This window comes from Sinocyclocheilus anshuiensis, unplaced genomic scaffold, assembly GCF_001515605.1.
Source record: "Sinocyclocheilus anshuiensis isolate Anshui unplaced genomic scaffold, SAMN03320099.WGS_v1.1 scaffold241, whole genome shotgun sequence".
NCBI lineage: Eukaryota > Metazoa > Chordata > Actinopteri > Cypriniformes > Cyprinidae > Sinocyclocheilus > Sinocyclocheilus anshuiensis.
The window spans coordinates 310,874-328,424 of NW_015540865.1; the positions used below are offsets into that span (position 1 = coordinate 310,874).

The window sequence follows — 17,551 nt, forward strand, 5'->3', positions numbered from 1 at the left end:
CACACTCACTCACACACTCACACTAACACACTCACACTCACTCTCTCACACTAACACACTCACACACTCACACTCACACACTCTCTCACTCACAATCACACTCACTCACACACTCTCTCACTCACAATCACACTCACTCACAATCACACTCACTCACACTCACTCACTCACTCACACTCACTCACTCACTCACACTCACTCACTCACTCACACTCACTCACTCACTCACACTCACTCACTCACTCACACTCACTCACTCACTCACACTCACTCACTCACTCACACTCACTCACTCACTCACACTCACTCACTCACTCACACTCACTCACTCACTCACACTCACTCACTCACTCACACTCACTCACTCACTCACACTCACTCACTCACTCACACTCACTCACTCACTCACACTCACTCACTCACTCACACTCACTCACTCACTCACACTCACTCACTCACTCACACTCACTCACTCACTCACACTCACTCACTCACTCACACTCACTCACTCACTCACACTCACTCACTCACTCACACTCACTCACTCACTCACACTCACTCACTCACTCACACTCACTCACTCACTCACACTCACTCACTCACTCACACTCACTCACTCACTCACACTCACTCACTCACTCACACTCACTCACTCACTCACACTCACTCACTCACTCACACTCACTCACTCACTCACACTCACTCACTCACTCACACTCACTCACTCACTCACACTCACTCACTCACTCACACTCACTCACTCACTCACACTCACTCACTCACTCACACTCACTCACTCACTCACACTCACTCACTCACTCACACTCACTCACTCACTCACACTCACTCACTCACTCACACTCACTCACTCACTCACACTCACTCACTCACTCACACTCACTCACTCACTCACACTCACTCACTCACTCACACTCACTCACTCACTCACACTCACTCACTCACTCACACTCACTCACACTCACACACTCTCTCACTCACAATCACACTCACACACTCACTCACACTCACACACTCTCTCACACTCACAATCACACTCACTCACACTCATACACTCCCACACTCTCTCACACTCACACACTCACACTAACACACTCACACTAACACACTCACACTAACACACTCACACACTCACACACTCACACTATCTCACAATCACACTCACACACTCACTCACACTCACACACACACTCACACACTTTCACTCTCTCTCACTCACAATCACACTCTCACACACACACTCACACACACACTCACACACTCTCTCACTCTCTCTCATTCACAATCACACTCACACACTCTCTCACACTCTCTCACACGCTCTCACACTCTCTCACACTCTCTCACACTCTCTCACACTCTCTCACACTCTCTCACACTCTCTCACACGGCTCTCACACGGCTCTCACACGGCTCTCAACAGCTGTGAAGCTGCAGCTGGGATCATTATTCCCAAGCGCAGAGTTCACATTCCTTCTTTGTCTCTTGGACTCTTGATTCTCACATACTTTCAGCTTCAGTTTTTGCCCTCATTCCTGATGGATCTGAGATGAGCAAAATAGACACCATAACTTTTTCTGACCAAATTCTAAGGCAGTATCAAATGTAGATAGTGCAATCCCAGAATGCACTGTGATATTCATGCATTTGAGAGACACTTTTGCAAAGTGATTTTTAAAAAATAATTCAAAACTTTATTCAATGTTTACACTACCGGTCAAAAGTTTGGAAAAATTACGATTTTTCCAAGTTTTTGAAAGAAGTCTTTTCTGCTCACCAAGGCGGCATTTATTCAGATCAGAAATATAGTAAAAATTGTGAAATATTATTATAATTTAAAACAGCTGTTTTCTATGTGAATATCTGTTAAAATATAATTTATTTCTGTGATCAAATGATCATCATTACTCCAGTCTTCAGTGTCACATGATCTTCAGAAATCATTCTAATATGCCGATTTGCTGCTCAAGAAACATTTCTGATTATTATCAATGTTGAACACAGTTGTGCTGCACAATATTTTTGTGGAAACTGTGAAAAACTATCATTCAGAAGCTTGGGATAAAAAAAAATTATATATACTTATATAATAAGTATATATTATACTTTTATTCATCAAGGATGCATTAAATTGATCAAGTGACAGTAAAGACAGTTATAATGTTACAAAAGATTTCTATTTCAAATAAATGCTGTTCTTTTGAACTTTCTATTCATCTGTGAATCCTGAAAAATAAAATTAATCACATTTTAAAATATATACTTATATTTATAAAATTCTATTTAAATAATATTTCACAATATTATTTTTTTTTATTAATATTTTTGAGCAGTAGTGTATCTGTGCAGTGTACTTTAGTTAGGGTATCATATCATGGGGTTTCTGCCAATGTAGAGCATTTTAAATCTTTCACTTTTGAGTTAGGATGCTGCCTTAGAAGGGAGCTGCCTATATAGACAGCACGTCACTACATAGATCACACTCTGCCTCTTATCCATATTCCTTGCTCTCATTCCTCACAATGACTGCATGATGACTCACTTCACACACACACACACACACACACACACACACACACACACACACACACACACACACACACACACACATACACACTCACTCACTCACTCACTCACTCACTCACTCACACTCTCTCTCACTCACACACACTCACTAACACAAACCAGCCATCAAACTACTTTCCCTATTTTAGAAATAACAGGCGGGGAAACAGAAAGAGGAAGACAAAACCAGTGAAAGTTGTCAAACTTCATTTCTGCTTTTCATGTGCTATCTTTAAATACTGTCCAAAAATTAAATATTGCCATTTAATCGTTTGAAACACATACGACTTTTTCTTTGATGAAACACTGACATATTTAGCAGAATGTCGATGCTGCCCTTTTTCCACAGTATACATGACTACAAAACGAAGCACATACAGCAATGCATTTGTTAGAGTATTTATCAATATTAACTTGAATACAAATACAACGGTTCATTGTTAGTCCATGTTAGTCCATAAAAATATTATTAACAGATATAACGTTTGATCATTGTCTTTTTGTCCACTTTTTTGGAGCTCAAAACTATAAATGACCCTCCGAGAACGAGAGCATGAGAGCAGCATGAACATTCGACTAAGCATCTTCTTTTGCGTTTCACAAAAGAAACTCGAACAGATTTGAAACGACACGAGGGTGAGAAAATCTTTGGGTGGACTATATCTCTGTTCATTTATGAGTCGTTACTCATGCAACTGTCCACACACACTCTCTCGTTTCACTTCTGAGATGATCTCATCATCCAAACATGAACTCAAACACTCACACTGAATAATCATAATAATCATGCCATTCCACGAGCCCAATGCAAACATGACATCTAACCTGTAATTTCTGTATACGGACTTTAGTTTATTTAAAATGCAAACTCATCCAAAAACACACACACAAACCAGCACTACTTTAAAAGGAGTCTTCAGAGTACCTGATAATCATGGATAATCACTTCAGATACATCAGTATCATGCAAATAATCCCACACTACATGAACGGTACTAATCACAGTAAAGAACGGTCAGACTTGGTTTAGCCAGACTAAACCAACACACAGTCACTTAGAGCTGAAATGTAATGTTTGTTAGAGTCTACAAATGAATACACAAGAGATTCCCTCTAAACGCTCTGTGTTATTCATGCGGGAACAGAAATGTCAATCAGGTTAAAGTGAAAGTCTAGCAGACTATGTGGGTGTGAAACAACTATATAATCATGTATTAACCCTATAAAGCCTGCTGTATCATATCTGACTAACTTCTAAAGTCTCTACATGATCAAACTTTGCTGTTAAACCTGTCGCACACAATCTGCTCCATGCCTTCTGTCTATGATTGATCGTTTAGTGTAGAGTTTTTTTTTTTTAGAGTAAGAGGCTTTACAGGGTTAATTGCACATATATCATGTCGCTCCGGAGGATACACAGTGATGCTGTGTGTGTAACAGAATGCGAGCGCGCTCGATGGATGATGCAGAGCTGCTCTCCTCTCTAATGAACACATTATGTAACCGACTCACAATGGTTTTCTCAAGATCCAGCAGCGTTAGTCACTCGCTGTCGGCCGTTCCGTCAAAATAACCTCATCATATGAGAAAGAAGCATTAAAGCTGCCTTATACTAAAGCACAGAGCTCTCTTTGTGAGATATACAACATGAGCATTTCTCCAAAATAAACTAATCTATTACACTAGCGGTCAGAAGTTTGGAAACACTCTTGAGTGTAAAATCCTTTTGATAGACAAATGTGAATTACGTCTACACAACAATTTTGGCCTAAAAATAGTATCTTTATATAACTAAAATGTTTTTTTTTTTTGTTTTTTTTTTGATGAATTGGAGCAGATAATTAAGGAAAAGCATTATGATGAAAACTAAAACATTATTTATTTATTTATTTTATTTTTTTAATGGATGAATTGGAGCAGATAGTGAAGAAGTATTATGATGAAAACTAAAATAATATTTTTTTTCATCATAATACTTCTTCACTATCTGCTCCAATTCATCCATTAAAAATATATTTTTTAAATAAAAATAAATAATGTTTTAGTTTTCATCATAATGCTTTCCCTTCACTATCTGCTCCAATTCATCCATTAAAAAAATAAAATAATATTTTAGTTTAAAAATGATATTATTTTAGTTAACTAAAATATTATTTTATTTTTTTAAAGGCTATAACAACTAAACTACCAAAACTAAAGATGTTATATATGAAAACTGAAAAATAAACATTAGCATTTATCCATTAAAAAAATCAAATAATATTTTAGTTTAAAAAAATTATTATTTTAGTTAACTAAAATAGCTTCTTTTTTTTTTTTAATGGATAAATTGGAGCAGATTGTGAAGGAGAAGCATCATCTCCATCTGCTCCAATTCACTCTTTAAAAAAAATGTTATTTCCTAAAATAATATTTCCTCTAGTTTTTAAAATCAGCTTATGAAGTTCGATGATGAATGTCCAGAGCTGGAATTGCATTATTTATGTAATGAATATATCAGTTTTTACGACTTCACAATTCTAACATGTGGAAAAACAGTCCAAACTCAGACTGGTACATAAAAGTAAAAAGTATAATAATAACATATAGAAAGCATATAGAAAGCATGCATTACATGTATTTTTCCAAACTAATAAACTTACTTCAAACTAAATTAAAGAAACAGATCTACAGCATTTTTGTCACCAGTTCATTTGCATCTTCTGCAAAACTTCAGCTGCACTGTAATAATAATGAACCACTATTTAAAAGAGAAAAAGTTGTGTGTGGAGGTCTGCAGTGGTCTGGTCACTCACCGGTGAGTTTGGGGTCCGTCTTGCGGCGGAACCGCTCTTTAGCGCGGAGTTTGGAGAAGGTTCTTTTAAGCAGCGGCTCGGCCATCACTGAAGCGCCTCAGAGCCGCTCATTCACGGGACCTCCGCCGAAACACACGGAGCAGCGCGGAGCCTGAGCGGAGGAGCGGGGCTCATGATGCCAAACACAGGAAACACATTCCGCGCATTCCACTGCTGGGAGACGGTCACGTGCAGCCGCGAGGCATCACGGGAGATGTAGTTCACTGCAGTGTTACTGCGAAAATAAAAATACTGCAATACTTCCATTTCTAGAACAGGAACTAGACCTAATATCCAAAAATTTTCCTCATTCTTAAATAATAATTAAACTACCAAAACTAAAGACGTTATATTGTCTACACCAGGGGTGCCCAACCCTGTTCCTGGAGATCTACCTTCCTGCAGAGTTCAGTTCCAACCCTGATCAAACACACCTGTCTGTAATTATCAAGTGCTCCTTCAGATCCTAATTAGCTGGTTAAGCTGTGTTTGATCAGGGTTGGAGCTGAGCTCTGCAGGAAGGTAGATCTCCAGGAACAGGGTTGGGCACCCCTGGTCTACACAAATGTGACCCTGGAGCACAAAACCAGTCATAAGGGTCAATTTTTCGAAATTGAGATGTATACATCATCTGAAAGCTGAATAAATAAGCTTTCCATTGATGTATGGTTTGTTAGGATAGGACAATATTTGGCCGAGATACAACTATTTGAAAATCTGGAATCTGAGGGTGCAAAAAAATCTAAATATTGAGAAAATCTTCTTCTTCTTAGCAATGCATATTACTAATCAAAAATTAAGTTTTGATATATTTACGGTAGGAAATTTACAAAATATCTTCATGGAACATTATCTTATAACGTTCTTATAGGGTGAATTCAGGTAAAGTGGGCCACTTTTTGTAAAAACGTGTAATATAGATACCTATGTTTTTTTCTTTTCTTTATTGCTTTTATTAACTTTAAGTTCCAGCTATAATATTTCAATTTGAATAGAGTTCATATAAAGTGTTACTTGCAAGGTATAAACATTTTGAGATCATGCACTCCAGACAAATTTCTTTTCAGGTAAAGTGGGCCACCCCTTATTTATCAACAATTATTCAGCATCTTAATTAAAAACATATGATTTATTAACACATATTATCAGACAAACATATTTAACAAACCCAAAAATGCATAACCTATAGGTTATGAGTAAAATTTAAAATCTTAATTCATGTGTGAAATTCCAAAGAACTGATAGAACATGTGTTGACATAAATTTTTATGAAATCTGAATATCGGAATATTAAGAAATCAGAATATTGATAAAATGAACTCTACAATATATTCAAAATGTGACTATAACACAAGCAACAACAAATAGGCAAAAAAAGAATAAAAAGAACATTTATATAAATAGTAACCATATGTAAAAATGTTTTCTATCTCTGTTCTCTAAACACTTTAAAAGAACTTTAATAGTGTTCATATTTTAAGCTTTATATTCTGCATCTACACTTTGCTCCTCTCATCCTTTCTTCACTCCACAGATTAAACTTCATGCCTCACTTTCCTTTCTATTCTCTCTTTACTTTCTTCTATCTCTGACTTGAATTTCCTGACTGCAGTCTCATTTCTGTTTTCTAAAAAAGTAAATTATACAAGTCAACTATAAAATATCCAACGAATGTCGATTTATTTAATGAATTTGGGTATAATTACTGAAGGTTAAATGTCGACCCACTTTACCTGAATCTGGCCCACTTTATCTAACACATTCAGCCAAAGTGGGCCAGCAATATTTAAACACCTTACAAGAAAATGAACCAATGTTTTAAAATGTTGGGTTGTTTTGAACCAGCTGTTGGGTTGTTTTGACCCAGCGGTTGGGTTGTTTTGACCCAACTGTTGGGTTGTTTTGATCCAGCGGTTGGGTTGTTTTGACCCAACTGTTGGGTTGTTTTGACCCAGCTGTTGGGTTGTTTTGAACCCAACCGCTGGGTCGAAACAACCCAATAGCTGGGTTTGTCCCTTTTTAACCCAGCGCTGGGTTATATTTAACCCAGCATTTTTTAGAGTGTACTATTTGTTTCCATTTAGTGAGCAACCTTATAATTTAGAAATTAAAATCTTAAATTGAAGGGTTTTCTTCCTTTCACCATAAGGCAGTCCAAACACCAGTGTCATATTGCATCAACCAAAACAATTTTATCATTTAGAGAAATAGTGTCCCTTTAATTAAGAACTGGTGTTACGCTCTGAAACTGTAAATCCATTGAACACAATACAATCAAGCTTAAATGGCCCACTTTACCTGAATTCACCCTAACCTAAATTTGTTACCTGGGCTGATAGACAGATGAACAAACGTTCTTCCAGTAACGTTATCTGGTCTTAAATAATGTTCTCAAAACGTTGGTAACAAAAACATTACTTATACATCATATCCAAAAAATAAATACGGCAATAATACATAGATGATAGATTAATTTGCTAAAAAAAAAAAATCATGTTACAGCAGCGCCACCTGCCGGTGCAAATGATGCAAACCTAAAGGTCTGTTCAACACAAACGTGTAAACAACATACTGCAACCACGTTCATTACACATGCATATGCACATTCTAGTTTGTATTACAAATTCAAACACAGATATATTTAATACATTAATATTATTATGACTATTAACATTTAAAACTTCTTTGCACTTTGCAGTTCACACTTTCTCTATGATCAAAATAGTTTTCCATAACCCATCAGTGATGTGCATTACTCATATCAGAGTTCATTAATTATGTATGATGGGCAGTATTTCATATGCTGCATGTTTATGATGCATCAGCACCCGGAACTGCAGCTGAACTTCATCTGACAAGAAACACTTCAGCGGCAGCTCATCATAAAGGTCTTATTCATGTGACATTTAAAGCGTACATAAGTGTGTTTACATTGTATATTGTATGTATATATTATATTATACGCGCATATATTAATGTAAGTGAGTTGTGTGTGTTTCAATGGCGCACACATTAAACCCGCTGGTTATTAAAGTTGGACACTAAAGAGGCTTCTCTCCGCAGGTTCCTGCTGGATGATGATGATGGGGTCAGCAAATAAATACGGCAATAATACATAGATGATAGATTAATTTGCTAAAATTATGTTACAGCAGCGCCACCTGCCGGTGCAAATGATGCAAACCTAAAGGTCTGTTCAACACAAACGTGTAAACAACATACTGCAACCACGTTCATTACACATGCATATGCACATTCTAGTTTGTATTACAAATTCAAACACAGATATATTTAATACATTAATATTATTATGACTATTAACATTTAAAACTTCTTTGCACTTTGCAGTTCACACTTTCTCTATGATCAAAATAGTTTTCCATAACCCATCAGTGATGTGCATTACTCATATCAGAGTTCATTAATTATGTATGATGGGCAGTATTTCATATGCTGCATGTTTATGATGCATCAGCACCCGGAACTGCAGCTGAACTTCATCTGACAAGAAACACTTCAGCGGCAGCTCATCATAAAGGTCTTATTCATGTGACATTTAAAGCGTACATAAGTGTGTTTACATTGTATATTGTATGTATATATTATATTATACGCGCATATATTAATGTAAGTGAGTTGTGTGTGTTTCAATGGCGCACACATTAAACCCGCTGGTTATTAAAGTTGGACACTAAAGAGGCTTCTCTCCGCAGGTTCCTGCTGGATGATGATGATGGGGTCAGCGGGTCTGATCGGGTTTCTGCGCGCGCTCTTCTCCGGTTGTTCGCCGGTCGGGATCCTCGCGCTCTCCGGTGCGACGCTCCTGTGTGCGCTCGCGACGCGTCTCGCCCTCAAACGACGCGCGCTGCGGTGCTTCAATCAGCCGCCGCAGAGAAGCTGGATCATGGGCCACATGGGACTAGTGAGTTTAGTTAAATGTAACATTTTTTTAAATGTAACAACTTGTTTCACAATGTTAAAAAGTAACAACATAACGCTTTCATAACGTTCTATCATATTTTGTTAGCTGGTAAAATCCACTATAGTATCTTTTTTTAATAACAAATCTATAATATTTGAGGGTTTTCATTGGCATATTTTGCATTTGCATACTCATATATTCCTATTATAGTCGAGTCTCTACCTTAAACTGTATTTTTGGTCTACCAGTGGAGGAAACGTTATTGCTCAAGAGGCTAACAACAGGGAACATGGAAGTCAGAAACTGACATTGCATTGCTTTTAAGTTGCACAAGCATATATGCAGTGAGCAACATCATGCATTTGGCAGGCAAAGCAGAAAAACAGGTTCTTCAGAAGCCACACATATGAAATTGTGGCCTGTTCAGATAATGTTATGGATTAATTCATCAGCTGAAGTGCTTTCAAATGAAATAACGATAGTCCCTCACTGTATGAAGATACAGGAGCTAGACATTTACTGCACTGCTGTGCAAAAGATCACTATCTGAGTTTTTCAGAACTGCTTTCCTCATGGGTGATAATTCAGCATTGTTGCCCGGGCCAGGCGTGTTATTTGCATGTTTATGCACATGTAATGCTGTGTGTGTGCATGTTCAGAGCAGCATTCTACCAGGATACTCCTGTGTATGCAAACTTTCTGTATGCATGCAAAAACAAGGTGATTTGCTACATTTGTCAGATGAATGTGCAGAACTGCAATTCGACTGTCATTTCCAGTGTGTCGAATAAACAGGAAGCAGATCTAATATCCACTGTTTTTCCTCATTCTTAATTAATAATTGCCAAAACTGCCAAAGCTGAAGACACAAATGCAGATTGTTCAGGGAACATTCAAAAGTAACGTTCTCATAATGTTTGCAAAATGATCAAATGGAATGTTCGCTTAACATTCGCAAGAAAAAAGATGACAATGTAGCATACTATTATTTGTAATGCTTTGTTGCAAAACACGTACTGTTTCACACACTATTCAAAAGAGTATGCAGTATGTATGCAGTGAGCATCTGGACAGTTTTTATGTGTTTTTTTAGTGTAAACTTCAAAGTCAGAGTGCATTATTGTCATTTTTTTCTCAGTCTGGCAGTAGCAGAACATAAAACACTTCACATGATGTCGAGTGTTAAAGCCACAGGAGCCGTAATTATAACGCTTGTGCTTTTAGCGGAAGCCCGCGAGAGATTTTCCTCTGCTGTGTGTTTCAGATGGGCCATAATGAAGAGGGACTGCAGGCCGTTGATGATCTGATCAGGAGGTACGTTCACTCCTGTGCCTGGTATCTGGGTCCGTTCTACAATATGGTCCGACTTTTCCACCCAGACTACATCAAATCCCTTCTGACAGCCTCAGGTAAGAAACACACACCGCATAACCACAAACAATGTACACTAACAGATGCTTTCTCATCAAGTTTAGGATGAGTTTGTTTCTTCATCAGGTTTGTAGAAATGTAGCATTGCATCAGTGTCTCAGCAATGGATGCTCTGCAGTGAATGAGAACATTTTCAGCACATTTAAAATTTAAACACAACCCATAAAAACCAAACAGAATGAACATCAAGTCTCTGTTCAATGACCTGCTGAGTCATTGTGAAATATTCCCAGAAGTTCATCTCGGGTGTCTGTGTGAAGGGTGAGGCGAGTGTTTCTGCTGTGAGGGTCACATGAATTATTGCAGCAGTCGCTGTGTAATGTTCACAAATGCGTTCCAGCGCGTTTGAGCACATCACTAGTGTGTAAAAGATTATCGGTCGCTATGAATTCAGTGTTGTAATAACATTAAACTCTTTATATTTGTTCTGGCAGCAAACATTACTTTCAAAGACAAGATCTTTTATGGGTTTATGAAACCTTGGTTGGGTAAGTGATGTCCAAACACACATCTGAACACACACTCTCGGTCCTAAATATTATGCAAGAATTACAGTACTGCTTAAAAGTTTGGGGTCAGTTACAATTTGTTTTGAAAGAAATTAATACTTTTATTCATTTACACATTAAATTGATCAAATGCGGCGATAAAGACATTTATAATGTTACACAAGATGCAAGATTTCGATTCATCTGTGAATCCTGAAAAATAAAATGCATCACAGTTTCCACAAAAATATTGTGCAGCACAACTGTGTTCAACATTGATAATAATCAGAAATGTTTCTTGAGCAGCAAATCAGCATATTAGAATGATTTCTGAAGATCATGTGACACTGAAGACTGGAGTAATGATGCTGAAAATACAGCTGCGCATCACAGAAATACATTACAGTTTAACAAATATTCACATAGAAAACAGCTGTTTTAAATTCTAATAATATTTCACATTTTTACTGTTTTTACTGTATTTTTAATCCAATGAATGCAGCCTTGGTGAGCAGAAGAGACTCTTTCAAAACATTAAAAAGTGTAACCGACCCTAAACCTTTAAACAGTAAGTTTCTCTCTGTATAAAGCACTTCCTGTGTGTTTTCCAGGCCATTGTCTTCTGCTGCAGAACGGTCAGGAATGGTCACGCCATCGACGACTTCTGACTCCTGCGTTCCACTTCGACATCCTCAAAAAATATGTTCACATATTCAACCAGTCCACCAACATCATGCATGTATGTCAAACGCACACAAACATTTAAAATCTACATTTATAGATTGTCAACACCATTCATCTCTAGTTGCACTTAATTGCATTAATCTTTTGTGCACGTGAGGTTGCACAATGCTGCAAAGCTGCAGATTTTGTAACGATAATCTACTGTGGCGACAGTAATTGTGTGTTTCGTGCAGTTTCACACATCTCACAGATACAGTGTTTGCATTGGCAGTGCCAACCGACCGCACGCAAGCCAACTGCTGAGCCACAATGAGTTTAATCACATTTATCACAGCAGCTGAAACACTCAAGATATTCATCTGAGAACAGGGAACAATACAGAGTGAATCTCACAAAACACTTCCAGGTCATGATTTCACTGCAAAATCAAGAGAATGAAATGAGGAAATACATTTGACATAAAGTTAATAAAGCCTCTTTTTTATTTGTTCTCTTTCCATTTCAGTGTTATCATTGAGAGACTATTGTAGTGTTTAGTAGTATTTTGAATCAGCTTTTCTTTTTATTATTTTATTTAAAACTATAAGATTTTAACAATTTTGTTTGTTTGGTCTTTTTTTTGTTTTTTTTTTAATGTCTATATAGTTTTTATTTTTAGTTAGTGGCAACTAGCTGAAAAAAATATTAATTTGAGGCTTTTTTATATTTTATTTAAATTTGAATTTATTTCAAGTAGTGAAATGTTTTGTTATAGTTTTAGTTTTAATTCGTTATAAAAAATCTGTTTCAGTTTAATTTTAGTTAAAGTGTTAGTAATATTGTTGTTGTTTTTTATTTTTAGTTATTTTGTGTTTGTTTGTTAAAATATGGCTATTTAGTTTTTATTATTATTATTAGTTTTCAACTTTTTTATATTTTACTTTATTTCAGTTAACATTATTTATTGTAGTGTTTGGTAGTATTTTGAATCAGTTTTTCTTTTTATTATTTTATTTAAAAATATGGCTATTTAGTTTTTATTTTTATTTGTTTTAGTTATTTTAGTATTCAACTTAAACTACAACTTTTTTATATTTTACTTTATTTCAGTTATCATTACAAAAATGTATGTATTTATTTATTTTATTTTAGTTTTATTTAACTATAATAACCCCGATTGTGACATTATTTTCATGCAAAATTTATTAAAATATTCCCCAGATTCCCAATACAGTATTTTAATGTTCTTAAAATATGCTTCATATTCTCTAAGCAAAATATTATTTCTCATTTCCTTTTGTGAAATTGCGACCTGGACGTGTGTTTTTTTGGAGGGTTTTTTGTGCATCTTTTCCTATTTTTAGGGGAGCCATCAGCAGTCATCATCACAATAGCATTTGTGTTTTCACGCAGAAGATGAATGTGTGTGTGTCTGAACTGAAGTGTGATTATCAGCGGTTTGTTCTTGCTGTGTGTTTGTTGTGTGATTCAGGCTAAATGGCGCCGCCTGCTGGCTGAGAAGCAGAACAGTCTGGATATGTTTGAGCACATGAGCTCCATGACGCTGGACAGTCTGCTCAAATGCACCTTCAGCTGTGACAGTCACTGCCAGGGGTGAGTGAGTCTGTACATCATACACCGATACAACAAATCTCACTCGCAAACTCACGTCTGTCTCTCTCTCAGGAAACCCAGCGAATACATTGCAGCCATTCTGGAGCTGTCTAAACTGCTGGTTCAGAGGCAGCATTACCTTCCGTATCACTGGGACTGGCTGTACTGGCGCTCCGAACCGGGACGGCGCTTTCGCAAGGCGTGCAACATCGTGCATCAGTTCACGGCTAAAATCGTGCAAGAACGCCGTTCCCAACTCGATCAGCAGGGGTCCGCAATGAACCGCACGGAAAACCTGGAATACACTGGAGGATACAAGAAAAAAGACACGGATCTCATTGATTTACTGCTGCTGTCAAAAGCAAGTGTTTTTAAACAACCTTCTGCTCAGCAGGACTGCATTAATTTGATCAAAAATACAGTAAAAATTGTGAAATGTTATTATGATGTAAAACAACTGTTTTCTAAGTGAATATCTGTTAAACTGTAATGTATTTCTGTGATGCGCAGCTGTATTTTCAGCATCATTACTCCAGTCTTCATTGTCACATGATCTTCAGAAATCATTCTAATATGCTGATTTGCTGCTCAAGAAACATTTCTGATTATTATCAATGTTGAACACAGTTGTGCTGCACAATATTTTTGTGGAAACTGTGATACATTTTATTTCTCAGGATTCACAGATGAATAGAAAGTTCAAAAGAACAGCATTTATTTGAAATAGAAATCTTTTCTAACATTATAAATGTGTTTACTGTCACTTTTGATCATTTTAATGCGTCCTTAATGAATAAAACTTAATTTCGTTTTTTACCCCAAGCTTCTGAATGGTAGTTTATCACAGTTTCCATAACAATATTGTGCAGCACAACTGTTTTCAACATTGATAATAATCAGAAATGTTTCTTGAGCAGCAAATCAGCATATTAGAATGATTTCTGAAGATCATGTGACACTGAAGACTGCAGTAATGATGCTGAAAATACAGCTGCACATCACAGAAATACATTACAGTTTAACAGATATTCACATAGAAAACAGCTGTTTTAAATTCTAATAATATTTCACAATTTTTACGGTATTTTTGATCAAACAAATGCAGCCTCAGTGAGCAGAAGAGACTCTTTCAGAAACACTTAAAAATCTTAATTCTTCTAAGTTTTGGCCACCAGTGTGAAGAAGTGTTTCGTTGATGTATTCAGGATGAGAACGGCGAGGGACTCACGAACGAGGAGATCCAGGCTCATGCAGATATGTTCATGTTTGCTGGTGAGTCTAGCGCTCACATTCATTGGTTCTGTGTGTGTTTGGATGATGAAGCATCACTGGCGTCTTCATCAGGTCACGACACCACCGCCAGCGCCCTCTCCTGGATCTTCTACAACCTGGCAATGCATCAGGATCATCAGGAGCGCTGTCGAGCTGAAATCAGATCAGTGCTGCGAGACGGAGACGAACACGACATCAGCTGGTCAGAGAAAGTCGTTTCAGAATAACGATCAATCAAACAGGAGTCTTACTGCATGCACACTGCACACATTCTACTGCATACTATTTTAAAGAAATAGTATGTGAAACCATATGCATTTTTATTCTACAACACATAAACAATTGTATGATACATTGTTGTCGCATGACATCGTGTTTAATTCAGCAAGTAGCATGCTATAATCTAGGACACATCAAAATAAAATGAAGGAATCAGCCATCAATTTAATAATTTAAACACAAAAATGGAATTTAAAACTGCTTATTAATTGTGTTAAAATATACAATAAATTAATAAATAATTTTTAAATTGATATATCTGAAATACATGTTTTAAAATAAAACCATAAATTAGTCAAATAATAAAATGCATCCAGTTATATAATCCCAGAAATAAATATGGTTATTTTGCATTTTTATTTATTATTATTATTATTATTTTGTAAGTTTTAAAATGTAGTTAAAATAAAACAATAAATTAAAAATAAAAAGACACATTCAGTAAATTCATCTTTTAAAATGCAGTTAAATAAAACCATAAATGTGTCAAATAATAAATCATTTTTAAATGCATCCAATTATAATGTCAAAAATAAATATGGTTATTTTGCATTTTTAATAGTTTTCTGTAAAAAAAACTACGTTTTAAAATGTAGTTAAGATAAAACAATAAATGACTAAATCATTTTTAAATTGAAGAAATAAAACTGATTAGTAATGCAGTTAAATAAACAAAACAATACAATAATAAATCATTTTTAAATGCATCCACTTATAATCTCATATATGAATAAATTGTTAATTTTCATTTTTAACGGGTTTTTTGTAAAACTAATAAATAAACTGTTTTGTTAAATCTTGTTTTAAAATTGCAATTAAATAAAACTAAAATAGTCAAAAAATAAATATTTTTTAAATGCATCCAATTATAATCTCAAAAATCAATATGCTTATTTTGCCACAAAAAAAAAAAGAGAGCGAGAGATGTTAAAAATGACCTTCGGACACACATCACACTGGAAATGAAGGTCAAGTCAAGCACATTGCATCGTGGGACACAGTGTTTCTGTATAGTTGTATACTGCACATTTTGACAGACGTAGCACATCATCTACGCATACTGTGCTCAGACATCATACTGCAGATGTAGTAAGAGTGGTGTGGTAGTATGTTATTATGAAGGTCAGCAGTGAATGGGCATGTTTGGAATGAAGTACTGACTGTGATTCTGTGCTGTGATTGGCTGTAGGGAGGATCTGAGTCAGCTGCCCTTCACCACTATGTGCATCAAGGAGAGTCTGAGGCTTCACTCGCCCGTTCTGGCGCTCACCCGCTACTACTCACGAAACATGAAGACGCCCGGAGACTGCGTCATTCCCCAGGGTCAGAGCGTCACACACACACACACACACACACCTGACTAACACTATGACTGCTGAAGCATTGCATCATGATGATGAGCTTCACACTGCTGCATTTGTCTGTCTGCAGGATGTCTCTGTTTGATCAGTATTTATGGTGTCCATCGAAACCCTGAAGTCTGGCCCGATCCAGAGGTGAGTGGACTTTACTGTTAGTATTTATTAATATTTTAAGTTTTTTTTTAAGTTTAATTTTACTTTGTTTTTAGTCATTTTGATGTTTTTATTAATTTTTTTTTTTTATGTCTAGTTGCATTTTTAGTTACATTAATGAAACAAATCATGTATTTATTATTTACATTTTATTTATATAATTTTTTTATTATTCATAATTATAATAACAAATAAATTCACTTTTTTTTTCAGTTAGCTTCGAAGGTAACTTATTTAATTTTCTAGAATCAGTATTTAATTTAATATTTATATTTTATGTAATTTATTTTTATTTCAATTAATGAAAATGTTTAAGAGTTCTAGTTTTTGTTTAATGATAACAACACTGCACTGAGCTAAATATATACCGGAAGTGTTTTCTCCTCCTTTTAAAACCTAATACATTTGTTTATTTTGTTATTATAACACTGCATGATTATATGTTCAGTTGCATTTCAGGGTTATTAACTAAAACCAAAACCACAAAAAAACTTCAACTGAAAAAAAATTGATATATAAAAACTATTATTTCAGCTAGTTACCAAGGTAACATTTCTCATTTTCATTGAGTTTTACTTGATGTACTAAAGTAACTAAAACTAATAAAATATTAATAAAAATGATGTAGACATAATGATTAAAAATAAAAAATTACTAAAACATTACTAAAATGAAAACAGATAAAATAATTCAAAATATTAATAAAAATACTAATATTATCTTAATGATACTGAAATAAAATGGTGGCATTTTATTATCCAAGCAGACCTGAGGTGTGTTTTTGGTGGTGACGCACAAGTTGAGCAGCACGGCTCTGATCTGCAGTGAATGGATGAGTTATCAATGAGTTTTTCTCTGTGCAGGTTTACGACCCCATGCGCTTCGACCCGGAGAACTCACACGGACGCTCGCCTCACGCTTTCATTCCCTTCTCAGCGGGACCCAGGTACA

At 35.8% G+C, this 17,551-nt stretch overlaps 2 protein-coding genes across 2 annotated transcripts in view; one reads left to right on the forward strand and one right to left on the reverse strand.

Moving 5' to 3' along the window:
• The window catches only part of LOC107688040 (rho GTPase-activating protein SYDE1-like), a 22,264-nt gene extending 16,640 nt beyond the window's left edge, over nt 1-5,624 (reverse strand). The window contains exon 1 of the mRNA XM_016485579.1: nt 5,379-5,624. Within this exon, the coding sequence (XP_016341065.1) occupies nt 5,379-5,463 (85 nt within the window). The 5' untranslated portion in view covers nt 5,464-5,624. The remainder of the gene's footprint in view (nt 1-5,378) is intronic.
• Nucleotides 5,625-8,877: 3,253 nt separating this feature from the next.
• Nucleotides 8,878-17,551, forward strand: part of cyp4f3 (cytochrome P450, family 4, subfamily F, polypeptide 3) — a 9,307-nt gene continuing 633 nt past the window's right edge. The window contains exons 1-12 of the mRNA XM_016485591.1: nt 8,878-8,955; nt 9,131-9,339; nt 10,604-10,748; nt 11,205-11,258; nt 11,870-11,997; nt 13,414-13,535; nt 13,608-13,896; nt 14,741-14,807; nt 14,880-15,009; nt 16,276-16,409; nt 16,518-16,582; nt 17,464-17,546. Coding sequence (XP_016341077.1) covers nt 9,142-9,339; nt 10,604-10,748; nt 11,205-11,258; nt 11,870-11,997; nt 13,414-13,535; nt 13,608-13,896; nt 14,741-14,807; nt 14,880-15,009; nt 16,276-16,409; nt 16,518-16,582; nt 17,464-17,546 — 1,415 coding nt within the window. The 5' untranslated portion in view covers nt 8,878-8,955; nt 9,131-9,141. The remainder of the gene's footprint in view (nt 8,956-9,130; nt 9,340-10,603; nt 10,749-11,204; nt 11,259-11,869; nt 11,998-13,413; nt 13,536-13,607; nt 13,897-14,740; nt 14,808-14,879; nt 15,010-16,275; nt 16,410-16,517; nt 16,583-17,463; nt 17,547-17,551) is intronic.